The sequence below is a fragment of the Acartia tonsa genome, chromosome 9 (assembly GCF_053477335.1).
Source record: "Acartia tonsa isolate MP-2025a chromosome 9, ASM5347733v1, whole genome shotgun sequence".
Classification (NCBI taxonomy): Eukaryota; Metazoa; Arthropoda; class Copepoda; order Calanoida; family Acartiidae; genus Acartia; species Acartia tonsa.
The window spans coordinates 34039698-34060391 of record NC_137268.1 but is presented as its reverse complement, the minus strand read 5'-3'; the positions used below and the strand labels follow the sequence as shown (position 1 = coordinate 34060391).

The following is a 20694-nucleotide window of genomic DNA, read 5'->3' as shown; positions in this document are numbered from 1 at the left end:
AAATGATTCTCTTCTTTAGATTTTACTACACTTTTATATTATATTAAAATTCAAAAATATACTTTCAGACTCATTATATTAAATCATTAAATTTTCCTGGATATTTTTTTTGTTCAACAAGTAACAAAAAGAATGTACAGTAATGATGAAAAACCAGTTAAAATATTTCTAAATTTTTGGTTAGACTTGTAACATTTTTTTTTTGGGGGGGGGGGTTAAAAAAATTGGCGACGTGCTTCGCGCGCCTTTTTACTTTCACCAAAAATAAAAGCTTGGACGCCGCTGGGGGGGGGGGGGGAGGTTAATTTAATTATGTAAAAATTACCTAATAATAAAGTACTATAAAATATTTATTAGTATCTCATTCTTATAAATAAAAGCACAATATTTAACTCACAAGTCTTGCTAACTGATGAACCAATATGATTCTCCTTTAAAGGAACCATGCAAGAAATATACCGCTTTAACTGCTGAAATACTGCCACGAGTAGATCAATACCCAAAATTTGAAGCCTCCAGCTTCAAAAACAAAAAAGTTATAGATATTTCAAATAATATTTTTAGTACAATGAAAATTTTGAAAGTTTTTCATTGCTAATAATAGAATTTTCATTATTAAAATACGTCGCATAGAAAGAAAATTATAATCTTATTTTTGGCAGAAACTTAGGATGCCAGTAACTGATAACATTTTTACAATCTTAAGCACAAACACCTAAATAAGCATAAGCACCAAAATATTCTTTAGTAGTACAAACAAATATAAAAAATATAGCTGTCCAAGTCAATTTTAGTTTTCTGACATTTTCACATTAGTGTTTATCTTTTACATTGTTCTACCTTGTAACATAGATAATAATGCCTCATAGTTTCTTTAAAAAGTAAAGCTTAATAACACTTTTATAGGATTTATTTTAAACAGAGTTTTAATTGTAATATCTTGTATATGATGGTTTAATATTATTTGTAAAATAATTTTGATTACAACTCGCTGTTGCTTCTCCTAAAAAAACAATAAAAAATTACTGAGCATTCCATCATATTCTATTTTCAATTTTTTATTTATCGTATCACAGACAAATTTCCACGGATATTTAAATGAAAAATGAATTCCGGTTTTGTTGATTTTTATCTTAATATTAGTGAAAAATTGTCTGCAATATAATATGTACTTGATTTTTAGTATGGTTCTAATCCATCGGATACTAATCGAATTCAAATCCATACTAGAAAATAAGTTTACCTGTGTGTACAATTTCAATAATAGATGACATGTAGCCAAAATTTCTACAATTACTTATATTAATTTTTCATAATCTTTGAAAATAATGATTGTATTATTCTTTTCCAGTATGGCTTTGAATCCGCTGAATTAGAACCAGTTCTCAGCCATACTGAAAAATCATGTAATGAATCGTGTGACAGACAATTTTCTATGAATACTTGCCAGTTTTGTTATTGCCCCTAAGGTTTAACAAAATTTGTTATATTATAACTTTTAATTTTAATAATCGCAGAAAGCTGTTTATTATACGATGCGATAAAAAGAACTATTACCTGTCTTTATTATTAATGATTGGTATCGGATCAAAATCCCACTGTCTGTTCATTGGAAAGCCATATTCTCTTTCATAATCATCAAATAATTCCAGCCCTATACTTGTCAAATCTATAAAAAAAAATATCTTTTCCAAGGAGAAATCACCTCTAGGGGCGTAGCCGATAGTATGAAATATAGGAATACGGCTTGATTTAATACTTTTAAATTTCTTTATCATTTTGCAGTTGAACATTTTATATTTATTGTTAATGATATCATTTTAATATTAAAATAAAACTAGCATACTATTTCTACTGACTCCACACATCCTACAAAAGAATTATCACAAATAAAAATTTACATGAATACTTTTCATATCTATACAAAGGAGGGTCATGGTTTTGCGTATTTTGCGTAAAGTTGGTTGTGTCATGGTCATAATTAAGAACTGCTTGACTTAATAAGAGCATTTGACCAAACCCCCACACCCAATTTTACAGAAAATACGCTAAAAAAATGACATTCTTTGTTTTGTACATTTTATTTCAAAGTTTTAATAGTTATTTCTTTCATCGTATTATAAACAGCTTTTCACGGATATAGAATGTACAATTTATAAGATTAAACCCAGTTTTTTTAGACCAGAGGTGCCGTAGGCATGGGCTTAAAAAACTGGTTTTAATCTTATGATTGTACATTTTTATATTCGTAGAAAGCTGGATATAATACGGTGCTAGACATAGATTTTTCGTATGGATGAGAACCGGTTCCTATCCACCGGATTCGAATGAATACGAGAAAAGTTTTTCTAAAGCTTACGGATTTTTCAAAAAATAATTAGTCCCAACATTAACTCTCTGGTCTTGAAGTTTATTGACAAAAACCAGCAGCCTGAAAGTTTTAAATAAAAGTACAATTTTTCATTGCAAAGCTTTTCTATAATTTGGATTGGTCTGTCTATCTGTAATGGCTATTTTTTTGTTAATGTAGACATGTTAAAATTGTCCTATTGATTACAAACTTTGTATTTTTATACCTTTAACAGTTAGGCACAATTTAGAAAGTGAAGCAACTCTAAAATCGTTGACAAAAAATACGTACGTCCATATAAAACATGTTGATTTGAAACCTTTTTGACAAAAAAAATTATGTTATGTAATTAATTTATATGAATTTTTTAATACTGATTCCTATTACAGCAAGATACAATGTTATAAGGAAAGCATCTCTATAATCAAGCCCTAAAAATGTAAATGTGTCCTTAAACAGTATTTTGTATTTAAGTTTTGCAACAAATTTATTTACAATTTTGTTTCGACTTATACATTTATATTCTGCTTATTCAATTCTGACAAACTGCATGTGTTAATATTTTATTGTCCTACTGTTTCACGGGTTCGCTTTATGGATTTATGTCGTATTCTGCTTATTTATTAAATGTAAAAAAAAACAGTCAGTGAAATATTGTACCTAAATTTTATTGGTTTCTTATCACCACCTTTAGGCAGAAACAAGTTACCAGGCCAACCACATTCATTATTTGGTGTCTTAAAAACAGGGACATTTATTGCTTATGATGCGTGTTAGTTTAGTCAAATGCACTTATTAAGTCAAACTGTTCATTATTATGTCAATCTTTTTATAAATAACAACATTTTGACTTAATAAAAGTATTTGACTAAACGATAAAACTCAACTTTATAGAAAATATTCGGTAAAATTAACCCTCTTTAGGTTTCAACATAATGAAATCTTTTAAACATTTTTGTTAATCTCTAGATATAAATGGGAAGCACCAATCATATTGGTTCTTAAAGCTGTAGGGATATTATCAAAAAATTATTCTATCGCAAAATTAAACCCAGGAAAAAAAACCTATTTTTTCCCCAATACGAAAGTTGTGTAAAATTGTGGATTTTGGGGGGTGTCCACTATATTCCCAGAAGAGTACAGCCTTATCGGTTTAGCGGTTACAGGGATCTTCAAACGGACAGACTGACATACGGGAATACAGACATTGTTTTACTTTGTATGATAGATATAAAAAAAAACCAAGACCTTAATTAATGATGAATCTGTGTCTGCTCTATTAATATTTTGCATTTTATTTCCATCCAATTGATAAACAAATCTATCCAACTCAAAGTATTGATCCAGTCTAAATTTTGACATTAGCAAGGGAGTCATTTTTTTTGCATATTTTCCTTAGAGTTGAGCGTAAGCTATTAGTCAAATGCGCTTATTTAGTCAAAACTTTACGAAAAATATGCGAAAAATTACCCCCTTTATGATAGCTTTACAAAATTTCTCAAAAATCAGCCATGTGACGTCATAAAAAAAAGGGATCATTAATCTCTTTTTTAGGCTTTTTTTATCACTTCTACTCTCATCCCACATTTTTATGACGTCATAAGGCTGGTTTTTTGAGACACTTTGTAAAGTCACCCTTTATTTTAAATGTTAGTTAGATCAACCAATTTCTTTCATATTTCAGAATTTAAACTTATTCCTAGAAGCAAATCTATTTTAAAATATTCTTTTTATGAATGTACCTGCCATTAAACGGCCCTAAAAATATTCTAATTATCACATTTTCTCTTGACATCATCCAGTTATATAACCTAAAAATATTAGAATTTAAATTTTAATACAATATTCTAGAAACATATATATATTTTATTACCTTATTTGGAAGTAATACCGTTGATGATTTAACTTGTATAAACCATTCAAATTAAACCAATATGTTTCAACCTACATTAGAGTTTTCATATTTAGCAGTAATGTTAACATGTTAACAATTAACAAGAAAATTTTCAAACCAAACTGAGCTTGATCTTTAAATGGTTTATAGGTGATTTAAACCAGGGCGATTCATTCAGCGCACCATCAAATTATTAAATACCAATCTTTAAATCGAATTTGCATAAGCGACTTGGCGCGCCCAGTGGCGCGGTACCGGCGCGGCAATGCCACTCACCGAGTGGCATTGCCGAACCAAATAGGGGTGATTTATTTAATAAATAAATATCTTTTTAAATTACTTTAATATTTTATTGCAAAACTATCGTGAAAACATTTTTATAGTTATTTTTAAAATAAATTATATATTAATGTTTTATAAAAATGCCATACTGACACGGTATTTTATATAAAATACCTTACTGACACTGCTTAAGTAATAAAGTTGTACTGGCGCGGAGCGATATTTTAGTGAGTGCGATTTAACAACACCGCGCCGAAAATCTTTTAAAAATCAGGTGCACTGTGGCTTACCACCAGCGTACCTATGGTTCACCTCTGAATCGCCCCCATTCAGCGCGCCATAAAAACGATTTAAAGATCAAGCTCTGGTTATAATACTATAATTGTACACTTTTATATTCATAGAAAACTGGATATAATATGATACGATACCTGATTTTTCAGTATGACAAAGAACCGGTTCTAATCCAGCGGAAATTAATCGGTTTCGAAGCCATACTGGAAAGACAAATTAACCTGATTAGGCTGTGCACATCTTGACCACAGGTATATTCCTCTTATTAATAAACCTTATAATCAATTTATTTCATTTTTAAGTTTAAGTATGTGGTTTTAAACTATTTATTCTAAATACTTTTAAACAATAGTTTAAATAATTGATTATTTAAGAATTGTAAAATAAAAACATTTAGAATACCTCTTGGTGGATAAACTTCAGTTTTTGAGTATCTCCTGTTAGACTTTATAGCATAGTAAATTAGATCGTGGAAAAAAACGAACTAGTGGGTTTCGTCGTATTTTCACAGTTGCTTTTCTACTATTTTAGCCTCTGCTAGGAGCTTTAACCCTGCGGGGCAATCATTAACATTTCCCTATCCTATTAAAAGCTATTGTGAAAATATGACTAAACTCTCTATTTCGTTATCCTTCCATGATCCAGTAAATGTTTAGGTAATAAAGTAAAATCTAAAGATAAATTTAATTTGTAAATAAGAAAAATAAAAAGAGAGATGAAAAAAATATTTCTTTGTATGTGATAATTATGTATAAAACAGTTAGTACATACATTATATTGTGCCCATATTCTATTTATTTCACCATGTACTCTACCAATTTCAATTTAATTCTATTGTTTATTGTAGTAAGGTTTTTTTGTCTAAAGCTGAGGATTTGATAACTACTGAACAGATAGAGTTCTCCAATTTAGGAAATCTTTGAATAGGCCTCTTAAAGGTTATATGCTAATATAACTTTTAGATTAGAGACTTGAAATGGTTTTAGGCTATTTTTCTGCCCTCTCCTACCCCTTTGAGTCCCAGATGCTCGGGGCGCAGCTGCTAGTATTCATATATAATATCATGTAGGGGGAGAAAGTCACCCAAAAATCCGCCACGTGACGTTATAAAAATGAAGGATTATCCATCTCTTTTGTAGTTGTTTCCTTTCCAACTTCTCCTCTCATCCTTACGTGTCTGATTTTTGAGTTACTTTCTCCCCCTACTAAAATTAAGACAATTGAATAATTCAATTGTCTTAATTTTTTTTGGCTATGAAATATACAATTGAAATGGTTCCTGTAGAATATAGGTGCTCTTGCAGATGCTAAATATCATTAAGAAAAAATAGTTAAGAAAAAGCTGTTAGCATAGCTACTGTTCAAATTATTGTCATTTCAAAATTACTTTTCAAATGTTCCATAATCTCATTACATGTAATTGTTAATTACTCTTAAATCTCCACACAAATATATAATTTTATGAATATAAATTTTTATAATTTGTAATTGTAAATATAATACCTGCAGGAGTACCCATTATTCCTAAGCTACAGTTTTTTCTTTAAAAAAACTTTTTTGGGTCTTCTTTTAAAAAAATATAAAAAATCTGCATCACATTTATGCTCCTTTAGTTGAAGCATGTCTAATGGGTTTATCCACCGCCACGGCAAAATTAAGTGGACATAAGTTACATATTTAACAATAAAACTCCAAGCTTCAGACAAAAATGTTGTCCTATATACAGACAATACTTCAGGGAATTTGAAGAAAAAATTTAATTTTTATTGGAAAAACTTTGTCAAACTGGATTATATCGCTCATTTTTAATGATACAACGTTTTACTCCAAAGCTTGGAATTTCTTTGTAAAATATATGAGCGGGGGATGGATTAGATATCCCCCCCCCCCTCCCCCGCGGAGGGGTAAATCCCCCTACAACGATTAACTTAAAGTAATGATAAAAGGTACTTACGAAATCTTATCATGCAACTGAAATAACAATTAGAATTATTTAATAAATGCACACAAAAAAGTATTTAAAAGTACTCATTTGCAAGTCCAAAAAAACAATTTACAATTAATGAGCAATATTTTATTTTCTGCATTGTCTTGGGGCATTTTGCTTAAGAAACAAGTAAGGATTTTATAAAAATACTTACAGAATTATGATATTCATCCTCTACTACTTTTCCCCAAATTTCAATGTTTGTGTTTAACAGCCTGTAAAGAGATTGATATATAGCCCTAAATACATACAACTTTACTCATTACAAAATTATTTGCAAACCTTTTCCCATGTGTGTAATACTAAACAAAACAATACATAATTGGTTATTTATTGCATCATATTATAGACAGATTTCCGATAATAGTAAAATTATAGGATTAATTCCAGCTTTATAACCCTCATGCTTTATCATTCTTGTTTTATTATTTGTAGAAAATTGTCTATAATGCAATAAATGATTTTTCAGTATGGATTAAAGCTAGTTCTAATCCAGTAGATAATAAACATTCTGTACCTGCTCTGATTTGTGTAAGCAGTATTAAGAATATTTTGAGCTTTAGGTTGCAGAACACATGTTTCAGGAGAACTTAACAGAATCATGATCAAAATTCAATATTCTATCAATTTTTTTAAAATTAAATCTATTGAAATACCTTGTAAAGTCGGCTCGTAATCTTCCCTCGGGGTCAGTTTCAGGTGTTATTATATAACCAGTGCTAACAAAAAAAAGGATTTATTTTTAGATATAAATATTTTTTTAACCCTTTACCATGAGGGTTTCTGAAATTTCTTATTTTGTGAATAAGGGATGTTAAGAAAACTAAAAGGAAAGTAGCTCAGAATTAGGATTAAAATATTGACAGGCCATTAGTGTTCTCCAAGTTACCAGGTACCAAGAACTTCTGGTGTCAGATATCCCTGTCAAGGGCCTTTCTGATGCCAAAAATCATTTTACTTTGTGTTTGAAGCAATAGGTCATGATTTTCAAGTTTAACTTCTATTTCCCATTTCTTACAAATTATGTTAAGATTTTTTACATAATATTAATAATAGAATGGAGTAATACCTTAAGGTTGAACTTAACTGTTCTGGTGTCAGAGGCTCTACACTTGGTAAACCTTCGTTTTGACGCTCTAAACTATATCTAATAAATTGATATAGGAATTTTAAAAGGGAAATTCTAAATAAAACAGTGTAAAATAAAATTTCCAAAATAGTAATTTTCAAAATAATTTTTGTATGAACATGTGTATAATACATGTAAAATTAATTTGAAATTTTATGTTTTCTAAACATGCACACTTTATTTTTTTGTTTCATTGTTAGGTATTATGACATAATAAAATTACCTAAGTATCATTATATTATGAAAGTAGAAGAACCTCTCTGCCTGTCTATTTACTGGTAAATATTCATCAAGTATTGTTACTTGCTCTCCTTGTCTGTTAGTTCTTCCACCATTAAGGGTGTGCCACGCGTCATGCATTTCATGAAGGTCATTATCTTCTCTAAAAGAATGTTGAAATTGAGAAGCTTTACAAAGTGTCTCAAAAAATCAGCCATGTAACGTCATAAAAATGAGGGATGAAATGAAAAGTGGAAAAGAATAAGACACTTTGTAAAGCTTCTTACAATAATCTATCTCCCTGTATGACTTCGAACCCGATTAATATCCGCTGTATTAGAACAAGTTCTAAGCCATACTGAAAAATTATGTATCATATTTTAATGAATATAAAAATGTACAATCATTAAAACCAGTTTTGTTTTCTGCATCTTGGGTCTAACAAAACTGGTTTAATGTTTTAATTATACATTTTTATTCCACGGAAAGCTGTTTTAATTTTTATTCATATGCTTTTCATATAATTTAGAACTTTTACCTAATATAATCAAGTGCAGATTCCATTTCTAAAAAATAATAAAATAAATCTTATACTAAAAAGGTTTATTATAATATTTTGAATAACAATGATACACCTGAAACTCTGGATGGGACCCCAAGAGATTTCCATGATCCTATTTTTTAAACGAAACAAAAACTAATAAGCAAAAATTTTGCAATGTGAAAATAATTATTGACACATCTTACAATAAACTAGCGCTACGCCCTTAGAGGCTGGGGGGAAGTTGACCATCCACTTTTAATTGTTGTTTTAAAAAGAAAAAGTTTTTAATTTTTTTAATTTTTTTTTGGGAGGGCATATTTTTTCTATGGGCTATTTCTCTTGAGAGGGTGTTGGTTCCCTTCCCCAAAATATTTAAAAACCTTCTCATGACATATATGAGAAGCTACCCTGTACAGTAGAACCATATTGGCTCAGTGGTCAGCGAGTATGGAAACACACACATAGAGATCCTTTCACTTTATCAAAAATTTATGATAATTGTTTTTGAAGTTATGTTATGTTACCCATTAAAAATATTTTACTGGAATTAAAAACTACTAAACAAAAGATTAAACATATCTATTACAAATAGTAACCTGTTATTTCATCTGCAAGATCTAACAATAGAAAAAAAAGAAAATAATTAATGTTAAAAAGTTAATGGATAATGTTCAATTTGGAAATGCCTGATAAAGAATGACGTCATGCAATACAAGTGACCAATGATAGGCCAGTATACATTTCATTGACCAATGGTAAAATGTATACTTGCCTATTTGTATTGAATGACTTCATTTTTTTTTTGACACTATAAGCTGCTTCGGAAATGAAATTCAATATGAATTTGAATGATATCAGTAAAAAATTATTTGATAAAATTGAAACCTTCATAATCCCTAGAATTGGTATTTGGAACCTTTACAGCAGCTTCAATATCAAGAAAAAGATCTGTAAAGCGTATAGGAAATTGATCTGCATCCGGTCTGAAAATTAAAGAAGGCCTTTTTTGCGCGTATTTTCTGTAAAGTTGTGTGTTAGCGTTTAGTCAAATGCGCTTATTAAGTCAAACTGTTCTTAATAAGCTTACTTTACTAAATACTAACACACATTTACGGAAAATACACAAAAAAAAATTTCTCCAAACCTTTGATGTTTCAACACTTAAAAGCTCAGTAAAAGCTAAACTGATAAGGGTTTCCTTACAGGGCAGTGGTAGCTTTTCATAGTTCATAGGTTTATAACTATTTTGGGGAGAATACCACTCCTATAAATCAGCCCATGAAAGTTTTTTATGCTTATTCTTTTAAAAACTAAATTGAAAGTGGGGGAGGGTCGATTCTCCACCCCCCCCCCCCCCACTTATCTAGGCCTCTAGTTTGTAACAAAATCATAAATACATAATTTACCTTGATCTACTTGCTATCAAAATAGCAGACTTGATCAAGTCAGATCTGTCCTGGACAATAACAATTTCAGTTTCAGCATAATTTTAAATTATTAGGAAAAACATAAAATTGGTTCAAATTAACTTATCTCCATATACGACTTTATACAAATAATAGCGGCTACGACCCCTAGAGGCCTCTATGGGCACTTGAGGAGGGGGAAGTTGAATCCTAAAACACATTTTTTAAATTTTAGGTTTTAAGTAAAAATATTCCACGTTCAATTTCTCTTGGGAAGGAGGTGGTACGCTCCCCCAAAATAATCATAAAACTTCCTGGGACCTATGAAAAGCTACCCTGTTAAGGAGAACCCGATTATTTTGGCGATTAGCAAGAAACTTTGGTACAAACAGACAAATAGACATCCTGTTACTTTATCATAAGCATTTTTCAAGTTTCACTTACTTTATTGGTAACGGAAGAACACAGGTATATAAATCCTTTGCAAACTTGTCTAAAATTTTCTGTGGTTGGCTCCATGACACTGCCATAATTTTTATGACCATCACCACCATTGTTTGTTATGACAATATTTACAATTGTTGCATCTTTGCTAGCCATTTGTGTCAGAGAACTGAAAGCAGTTACAAAATCAAATGAACAGTAAGACCCACGAAAAAGTATTTTTGAAATTAAACCTGATTTTTGAGCGACTTTCCTTTCACACAAAAATATGTGCTACTTTTGATATCTTTAGAAATAAGGGCTTTACACCCTAAAAAAATACTTTTTTTCGTGGGTCTTACTGTATATAGTACAAATAGCAGCCCTTGAGGTGACGGGAATTCGCCCCCCCCCCCCATTAAGTTTTAAAGAAAAAAGAAAAATATTTTTTTTTTTTTTTTGGGGGGGGGCGGATGATTTTTTCCTTAGGGCGATTTCTCTTTAAAAAATTGTGGTACCCTCCCCAAAAATACTTATTGTCCTTTCCAGGACCTATGAGATGCTACACTGTAAAGGAGAGGCATATCGGTATAGTGGTTAAAGAGATTCTTTGGTACACACATATAGGCAGACACTGATACAGTTACTTTTATATAGGGATTATTTTGAAAGCGAAGCTTTTATATTATTAGAGTTTGTCCGTCATTCCGTAACGGTTAGTTTTTTTGTAATTTATACATGTTATAATTGTCCTATTGATTTTTAACATGTTGTTTTATAACCTTATTATAAAAAAATTTTATGTAATATAATTATCCTATTCATCTTATTTTTAAAATACTGATTACTAAAACAACATGGTACAATATTATAAGCAAAGCATCTCTATAATCCTAAAAATGTAAGTATGTCCTTAAAAATTATTTTCTGTGTGTATGGAGTTTTTGCATCAAATTTACTTATTTTATTTATATTCTGCTTATTCAGTTCTGACACTCTACAAGTGTTAACGTTGATTGTTTTACCACTTTAGAGCTGCCCTTTTTATGGATGTTGTTATCCTTGTTGATTTGTTTTTACCTTGGATCTCTGAAACTCAATAGTATTTCTGCTATCATATTTCTTGCACTTTTCCATTCAGCAGAAAATTGGGAAATTCCCTTGGATAATGATTATTAAAACTTGAAACTTAAAACATGAAAAAAAATAATATTATTATATTAAAATGCTATTTAAATGCTTAAATAGAAAATGTTGTCCTAGTAAAAAAATAAGTAATTATTGATCTAATTTTGTTAGACCAGTTATTATATTTTTTCTTTAATTTTTAGTAATATTTCATCAGTATTGGCTTTTATATCTAAATGTTATTTTTTTCGTTTTTCAAATATTGTTGATCTAAAAGCCTTTTCCTACAACTTTCTGGGTTTCAACATCTTTGAGTATTAACAGATTTTAAAAATGAAATAGAGATTACATATGTTTATGGTCCAAGTTGACTTTATGATTCCTTATTTCTGTGTTACAATGGATAATTATTACATTATTAAATACCAGCGGCTGCGCTCCTCTGTATTCGAAGGAGTATGGAAAGTAGGAAAATACACAAAAAACCGAACTTAGATATAAAAATTAGATAGCCTAAAACAGTGTTGCGGAGCCGAAGCCGGGAGCCGTGTAGCCGCCATATTTTGTTGGAGCCGGAGTCGTAATTTTCGTTAAAAAACGGCTTCGGCTCCGGACTAGATAAATAAAGAGATTTTTTTTATAAATTATAATTTGGTAACTCTGTTTTGTCATGTGCAAATGCCCTTCTTAAGTTTTATAAGTCAATTTTTATCAAAAATTTAACTTCAAAAGTCAAAAATAGACGTGTGGAAAAAAATATGTCGAGTTTTTTCTTGATTTTAGGTCGAAGCCAGAGCCCCCATCATCACAGACGGAACCGCGGAGATGTCCCTCACGAAAATCAAACGGCTCCGCAATGCTGGCCTAAAACCATCCATAGACCTATATGAAGCTTGAATAAAATAGAGAACTCAATACCTTCAGTAGATATCGAAATCTTAAGCTACAGACCAAAAACACTTTACTACTTTAACATTATTAAATATATCAACCATTAAAATGTTATGTTATGTTATTACACTCACCTGAATATTTAATTTACTTGTAGAGGCTTCCAAATTGGAAATAAATTCTACTAAAATAAATGAAAATCATTGACCAATATTATTTTCATGATTTCATAGTTCCTAAAATTCAATCATTAATTTCCTAATTTAAATAAGTTTCAGGGATAATGGATAGGAAACCTGGCCAAAAATTAGGTCCCAGCCTAGATTCTAATGGGATATTGCAACTTTTACCAATTCCTAATTAAATGTCGTCACTGGCGGACGCTCCCAAGTATCTATCGTTCTAAACCAATAAGGATTAGCCTGTTTTGTATTAACCAATAACCAATTGGCGGATGAGAATATAATTAAACCCGGCAATGAAAAAAAATTATCTTTTCTGCTTCTAAAAAAAAATAATTAATAAGAAAAGGTGTTCAATCACATTAACTTAATTATCAAATCTGCCCAGAGTTTTACATTAAAAAATACCATATATAAAAAAAACAAAAATTGAGTGATTATTTTTTGGAAAGTAGGTAGCTACGAATTATTCATTTGGAAGTTTATAAATGAAATTTTGTATTTTAAATTTTAAAACTTTTTATGGAATTGATTGAAACACCTCAGTACTATTATATGTTAAAAAGTACAAAAATATTATTCATGGAACAAGAAAAATTGATAGAATGTTACCCAAGTGCTAATTTACTTGTGCTAAATTTATTTATCTAGAATTTAATAAGCAATGATAAAATAATATTTTCAAATAAAATTTTTACTCTTTAAGAAAAATACAAACAAAATCTGTCTGAGGCAAACCCAATGATAGCTTTCGGAAAAATTCAAATTACTAGAGCAAAAGATAACAAAATTTTGGGAGACAAAAAAACATCATAACATGATTTTAAAAAAGCCAATAATATATTGGTTTATAAAAAGTTCTTATTTTACTTTAGACTAGCTACCTGAACTTTATTCTATTCTTTATCAATAAACACACACACGCAGCTATTTCATTAGCGTTGATAACGAACTAATGCACCTTCCCATAACTGGTTTTTTAGGCCTAGGCTTGAAATAGGCCTGAAATAATATATTTTCCTATGTTTCTCATCCCTTATCCCTGATAAGTTTAAACTTATCAAAAATGCTTACACATTGTTCTATCTTGTTGTTCCTGGTTACATTCAAATTTTTCAGGCTGTTTACCCATCTTACTAAGCATTGATCCAACCTCTAGACTTTCTGTACAATTTTTTTAGTTGATAAAAAAATATATTACTTACAGATTTTAACCTATTTCCTATTACCAAATTATCGCTATACTTTTGTAATGGGCTGCAATACTCTATTGAATGATATTAGGTTAATTAAGTAACATCCAAGAGACAATTATCCCTTTGATTGCATGACCTTTGTCTGAGAAGTCCCAACTGCGTATGGTAATGAGATGCGCATGTTTATGGGCTAAGGCATTCACTCTACTTTAACTATTTATGTCGCGCAACTTACATATTAGCAGTAGGAACTATTTTTAACGTTTTTAGTTATGGCGTGATGTCGGGCTGAGATTCACACCTATCACCTCCCCAACGACAAGCGGATGCTCAGCATGTTGAGCCACAGTCGTGGGTTTGAACCTTTTCCAAATTAATTAAAACTGTTTTAATTTTACACATAACTTTTAAGCCAGTTCCAAACCTAGCTTCATTGTTTGAATTATATTCATCCATTTCCATGTCAACAGAATAATCTGTAAGATATTAAAATAGATATTTCAGATTTAAAGTGGGCCAGACTCTTAAAAACATTGTTTTCGTTATATCTAAAAACTATCAGCTACGCCACTAGAGGTCTCTTCTGCACTTTAGAAGGGTGGAGTTGAATTCAATAACCCAATTTGTTTGGTGAGGGTGAAATTTTTTTTCTATGGTCGATTTATCATGGGAGGGTGTGGTACCCTCCCCTAAAATAGTCCTAAACTTTCACAGGAACTATGAGAAGCTACCCTGTGAAAGAGGACCCGATCGGTTTATCAGTTAGTGAGATCTGTTTTTTGCGGGGGGGGGGAGATGAAATTATTTTTAGGGTCGGTTTATCTTGGGAGGGTATGGTACTCTCCCCCAAAATAGTTTTAAACTTTCACAGGACCTATAAGAAACTACCCTTTAATAGTGAACCTGATCGGTTCAGCCGTTAGTGAGATACTTTTGTACAAACAGACAGACAGATAGACATCCTGTTATTTTCTTATAATGTTATAATAATATCCAAAGCTTACATGGCATATAATCTATTTTTGAGCATGTTTCACATTTTATTATTCCATTGTCTTTGCTCATACCAAAACTCATTTGCATCCTTTGGGCTAAAAGAAAATTTTTTTTTCTTTTATTATAGTTTGTAAAAATAGATTAATAATTAAAAAATATTTTCTTCAATGTTATTTGATAAATTATATAATTATTGTTGTACTTATGGACATACCTTTAATCTTTTTACTTTTCCTAAAATAATATAATTTAAATTGATTATTTAAAGTACTTTGAATTATTCTATGTAAATTTATATTTAGTTTATGTATATCTTTTTTGAATTTTCACCTGATTTTTTCAGCTCTTATGACAGCTGCATAAATAAGTTCATAATTTGCCTAAGAATATGATTTAGTTTAGAATCTATTGTCTTATGTCTCCCTTCTTTTCAATAACAAAACTTCTAATGGTTATGGTTGAAAGTATCAAAATAGATATGTAGTTGAAGCTAATACTATTAAGTATCAAAATGTAAAATACTAATGGCTGAGTCCCTCGAGGCACTCTAGAAAGAAGAAAAGGGGTGGGGTGGGGTAAATCGACCTTCCACTTAATTTTATTTATAAAAAGAAACATGAAAAAAAAACATTTTTTGTGGGGGTAATTTTTCTAGGGAGGATGGTGATATCCTCTTACTCTCCCAAAATAGTTATAAACCTTCCTAGTACCTAAAAGAAGCTTCTCTGATCCTGTAAGTGAGATCTTATGCTACACACACACAGACAAACATCCTGTTACTTTTGTAGAAGGACAATCACTTACTGTTGGATCGCTCAAAATAATTGCAGGAATGCATACTTTCACCCGTTCAAAGTTAATATCAGTATTAGCTATTGAGTTCCCAGTTCCTAATTTATCAAAGTCAAGTAGAATTTCAACAAGCTTTGCTCGAGGTAACTCAAACTGAGCAGCTTGACACAAAAGGTTACATCCCTGAAAAATAATATAAATCACACAGAAAAAATATGATTATTTTTTTCGAAATCTTTTAACAATATAGAGCTCTTTAAACATTAGTGTGGCCCAAATGAAGGTCTAAATTGCTTTTCAATGTGTGGAATGTAAAAATAGGTTATGTATTGTTTGTAGATTTTAGCCCTATAATTGATTTTAAGAAAAAATCTATCGCTATCTCGTCAAATGCATATTTTTTTTTCACCTTATATTCCCAAATTAAGAAAGCCTTACACCAGATATAAAGCAAAACATCAAATTTTCTGTCTGTTTGTTTACAAACATTGAAATAAAATATTAAAATCACCAGAAATAAACATATGAAGAAAGAAAGTATAAAAATTTATTTATGTACAATTACAATAATTTGGGAAAGCTAATTCATACTGCAAAATCATTAAAGAAAAATAATTAAAGATTAGCCTTACTCTTTATTTCTGGTTTAATAAAAAAAATCAAATTACTTTTTGCAATATTAATTTTTTTATTAGTATGCTTTTTTTAAAGTTGATTATGAGAATAAGTATATTACATATTTTTTTACCTTCATTTAATTTTTTATTTAAGTAAATTGTCTCTTTATTGGCGACAATGTCTGTTGAGCCATGAAATTTATTAAAAACACTTTTTCCTATTTTATGTCTTTAAAATGTATATTTTTAGAGTTTTTCATTATTTCTCTTCTCATAAGACTAATAGCTACTGTTTTAGTTCAATTTCTTACACAAATTATCAATTTAAATAAAACAATGTTTTTAGACGTTTTTCGGAATTATTCGGCAGGAATGGCGGTTCTGCCTACTTTTTATAATTGCTTCATATTTGAACTCTTGTTACATTATTTTAGGTTGGCAGTTCTTTAATTATTTCTTGTTTAAATCATGAAAATATGAAGTTTTTGATAAAAAGCTTAAGATTGAAATTTTAAGATAAATTTTCATTGTAGAGAGGTCTAGTTTTCATTAAAAGGTCTACATTTGAGCCGGTAACAACTTCAAGGTATCCGCAAATTGATATGGTAAAGATTTAAAAATTCATGTTTTTTGGGCCAGTCTATTAAACATAGCTCAAATCCTATAAAGTTGTATTAGCCTAACCTGATCCTGAGATCCTGAGATAAGATTTACACACAAAAAGGCACACATCCAGTTACTTTAATATAAATGATTTTAAGCATTTACCTTTGGGCATGGTAAAGACTTAATGAACTGTCCCAATGCACTTGTGAATGCTAAATATAAATATTTATTTATAATATGTATATCACCCACTTCAAATTTAATCCGTATAATAAAATAACAGGATGTTTGTCTGTACCAAATAAGTTTCTAATAGGTCCTTGGATGGTTTATAACTATTTTAAGAGTGGGTACCACCTCCCGGCGTTATCCCTTTAGAGAATTAGAGAACAACTATTTTAGGTTAGGTTATAGGCTAGGGAGCCCAGCGCTGTGGCTAGGCAGACAATGGGGCCGAGCGCTGCGGCTAGGCAGGCTAGGGAGCCGAGCGCTGCGGCCATAGTTCATAGTTCTGTCGGGAAAAAAAAAAAAAATTGAGAAAAAAAAATTCTAAAAGGATATTACCCACCTCCCTCCCAGGAGAAATTCCCCTTTAGAAACCAATTATCCCACCCCAAAAAAAAATAAAATTATAAATCAATCCCCCTCCTCAAGTGCCCCTAGAGGCCTCTGGGCGCAGCCGCGAGTTTATAAATACATCAAAACAATTTTGTTGAAAAAACCCACCTTCAATATGATGACAATCTACATCTATGAAATAAAAGTATGATAAAAATAGATTTCTTTTTGTTTATTTAATATAAAAATATATGAAATAAAAATTTCTTACTTTTAAATATTTGAATTCCTAATAAAAACAAAATTAGTCTAAACATTCTATAATATTTTATAGTTCAAAGTTTTAAACAGAAAAAATAGTTATTAAATAAAAATGAATGTTGATTTACTTTAATTGGTTGAAAGTAGAAATACACGTAATGGAATTTTTTGATCATAATATTGATTATCTTATTAATGTATAACAATTATTATTCATAACAATGTTAAATTTTATTTTCATATTCTAATACTAAACCTAATTAAATGCACATAATTTTAATCACGGCCAGTATTAATTACTATAAAAAAAAATAATTAACAATAAAAACGTATAACATAAACAGAACAATGAAAGAACAAAGTTTAAATATGAATGAAAGGGCCAAGGCCCACCCAGGGATCTAAAGGGATAAGACAATGGCCAAAAAATTGATGTACATCCCCAATGATGATACACAAAATTACGTTAAAACGTTAATCACTGAGCTGAATGAACAAAAAAATCAAAACTTATTAAAATCCCCGAAGTTGTTGAGCCAACGAATATAAAAATAGTATTAGAAAACTTTTTGGACTAGTGCAATAAAGACTCCAGGGATGGGACAATAGACAACTAATTCAATTTATCCAGAAAATTTAAAGAAAATAGTAAAATATAACTTAACTTAGAAAACTCATAAATGAGAAAAAGTTCTAAGGAAAAAAGCGTAGGGGCGTAGCCGCTAGTCTATGAAATTTTGATAACCTAAACAAAGTAGAAAAATTTGAAAAATTTGATAAAATCTTATTACAAAATGATAAAAAACTTTATATGTTCAGGAATGATCCTTTAGTAAATCTTCAACAGATCAACATTTACAATTTTATCAACTTTTTCCTTTTAATAATTAATGATAGCTAATTTTTTATCAACAATAATTGAAAGCAAAATTTTTCTCACTTACCTATTAAAATAGCCTGAAGTAGAATGTTAGTATTTAGTAAAATTCTTATATCCCCTCATTTAAATCTCTGTGTGTGCAAGAATTATAAAATTAATAAATATATATATCCAATTTCATAATAAAAACAAGATTGACAATATCCATAAAAGCGAAGCTCCGAAACTGTAGGACAAACGAACATTAACACTTGTAGAGTGTGAGAACTGAATAATCTGAATATAAAAATATAAAAGTAAAAAGAATTCAGTAAAGAAGGTGTCTTAACTTTAATGTTTATAGCTAGTTGGTGTTTGTAGTAAGTAGTAGATGTAAAATTTTTCATAGAATTTAGATATGCAATCGGTTTTTTTTGTAGACCTCTTATTTTTAAATTAATTTAAGTTTGTTTTTTTTTTAAATGAAGTCAGTTTTAAGGTACTAAAACGCAACAAAAAAAAGGAAGAAAATTGTCATTATAAACAAAAATAGTAAGATCTTTAATTTGACACCTTACTTTTTTAATTCTGTCAGGTAATTATTGAAAAAATTGATTTTTTTAAACCTCCGTTTAATCAAAACTATGAAATTAAATATATCCTATTACAGGCATAAAAAATATGGGTTCATATATACCTTTAGAATCAGAAAAATATTACGAATCCATTGTAAGCAAAATTGAAAAAAAGTAAAAAAAAATAAAAATAACTAAAATGGCCTAACATATTATATTTTCAGGCATCACTTATTTCGTCCCCTCTTTAACCCTTCCCATTCTTACCCCAAAACAACGATTTAAGATGGTTGCCTGTACAATATAATATAATATTTTCATATAATTTCTATTAATGTAGTTTATTTACTATTTTGTAAACTTTTTATTTCAATTTTGATTAGAATGGATTTGTAATATTTTTCTCATTCTAAAAGTATATAAAACACCTATTTCTTATGCCTGTGTAATTATATAATTAAGTTCAAAGTTTTTATTCTCGTGGGTTAAAAAAAATAGATTTTTGCAATAATTACTCAACAGAGTTCGAAAAGTAAGGTGTCAAATTAAAGATCTTACTATTTTTGTTCATAATGACAATTTTCTTCTTTTTTTGTTGTTGCGTATTAGTACCTTAAAACCGACTTAATTTAAAAAAAAAAATTAAATTACTTTAAAAATAAGAGGTCTGAAAAAAACCGATTGCATATCTTAATTCTATGGAAATTTTTACATCTACTACTTTCTAAAAACACTGACTAGCTATAGAAATAAAAGTTAAGACACCTTCTTTGTTGAAAAACTGATTAAATACAGGATACTGTTTAAGGACATGCTTACATTTCTAGGACTTGATTATAGAGATACTTCGCTGTTAACATTGTACTTTGTTGTCTTAGGAATCAGATCAATCAAATAATTTTATCACATAAAATTAGCTGCTAAAAAAAAGTTGAAATCAACATGTATGGACGTGCGGACATTCTGGTAACGATTATAGAGTTTCTCCGCTTTCTAAATAATACCTAACTACTACAGGAATCACCATGCAAAGTTTGAAATCGATAGGACAATACTAACATGCTTAAATTAACAAAAAAAAGCTAACCTTCCAGACGGACGGACCAACCCTAATTATATAAAAGCTTCACTTTTATTAACTTCATAATTTTTGATAAAAAAAATTAAAAAATCAATAGTACTTTTATTATTAGAATAAAATTCCATTGGTATTTTAAATAATTGGTTTAAATTGTTATTATAGAAATAATCAGCTCAAATATTTTTAAAAACCCAGGTTGTTCCTAGTATAGGTAGAATTTTTTTTGTATTATAAAAATTATACAAAACATACAAAAGTACTATTGTATATTTTTTTTAAAAATTTTGTACAGTAAATTTTTTTTGGCAAAGTCCCCTCGTACATGTTGTATCAATTTTGTATACAATAGTACTTTTGTGTTTTTTTTATTTATTAGTATATTTGTTTTTGTATATGTTGTACACTTTTTTTTATTTTTGTACTA

General features: G+C 29.4%; 3 protein-coding genes across 3 annotated transcripts; all 3 read right to left on the bottom strand.

The window, feature by feature from the left end:
- Positions 1–892: 892 nt before the first annotated feature.
- On the bottom strand, positions 893–5615 carry LOC145327843 (hemocyanin subunit B-like). Its single transcript, XM_080171385.1, has 12 exons — positions 5592–5615; positions 5223–5265; positions 5042–5094; positions 4224–4294; positions 4093–4161; positions 3599–3698; positions 3011–3087; positions 2360–2431; positions 1847–1869; positions 1558–1669; positions 1244–1287; positions 893–1003 (listed from the first exon to the last, which is right to left on the bottom strand). Exons 5-12 carry the CDS (start codon positions 4146–4148, stop codon positions 927–929), a joined length of 561 nt encoding a protein of 186 aa, XP_080027511.1. The 5' UTR covers positions 4149–4161; positions 4224–4294; positions 5042–5094; positions 5223–5265; positions 5592–5615; the 3' UTR covers positions 893–926.
- A 309-nt stretch (positions 5616–5924) lies between these two features.
- LOC145327501 (hemocyanin B chain-like) lies at positions 5925–13889 on the bottom strand. The gene is made up of 18 exons (XM_080171047.1): positions 13804–13889; positions 12682–12731; positions 11609–11688; positions 10550–10718; positions 10106–10155; positions 9585–9682; positions 9296–9316; positions 8791–8829; positions 8694–8721; positions 8160–8318; positions 7877–7954; positions 7464–7526; positions 7325–7396; positions 6962–7022; positions 6775–6791; positions 6324–6361; positions 6086–6127; positions 5925–6025 (listed from the first exon to the last, which is right to left on the bottom strand). Exons 1-18 carry the CDS (start codon positions 13871–13873, stop codon positions 5925–5927), a joined length of 1236 nt encoding a protein of 411 aa, XP_080027173.1. The 5' UTR covers positions 13874–13889.
- A 241-nt stretch (positions 13890–14130) lies between these two features.
- On the bottom strand, positions 14131–17976 carry LOC145327842 (uncharacterized). Its single transcript, XM_080171384.1, has 8 exons — positions 17766–17976; positions 17663–17686; positions 17099–17148; positions 15726–15896; positions 15252–15301; positions 15136–15155; positions 14930–15016; positions 14131–14401 (listed from the first exon to the last, which is right to left on the bottom strand). Exons 1-8 carry the CDS (start codon positions 17809–17811, stop codon positions 14256–14258), a joined length of 594 nt encoding a protein of 197 aa, XP_080027510.1. The 5' UTR covers positions 17812–17976; the 3' UTR covers positions 14131–14255.
- Between the last annotated feature and the right edge of the window lie 2718 nt (positions 17977–20694).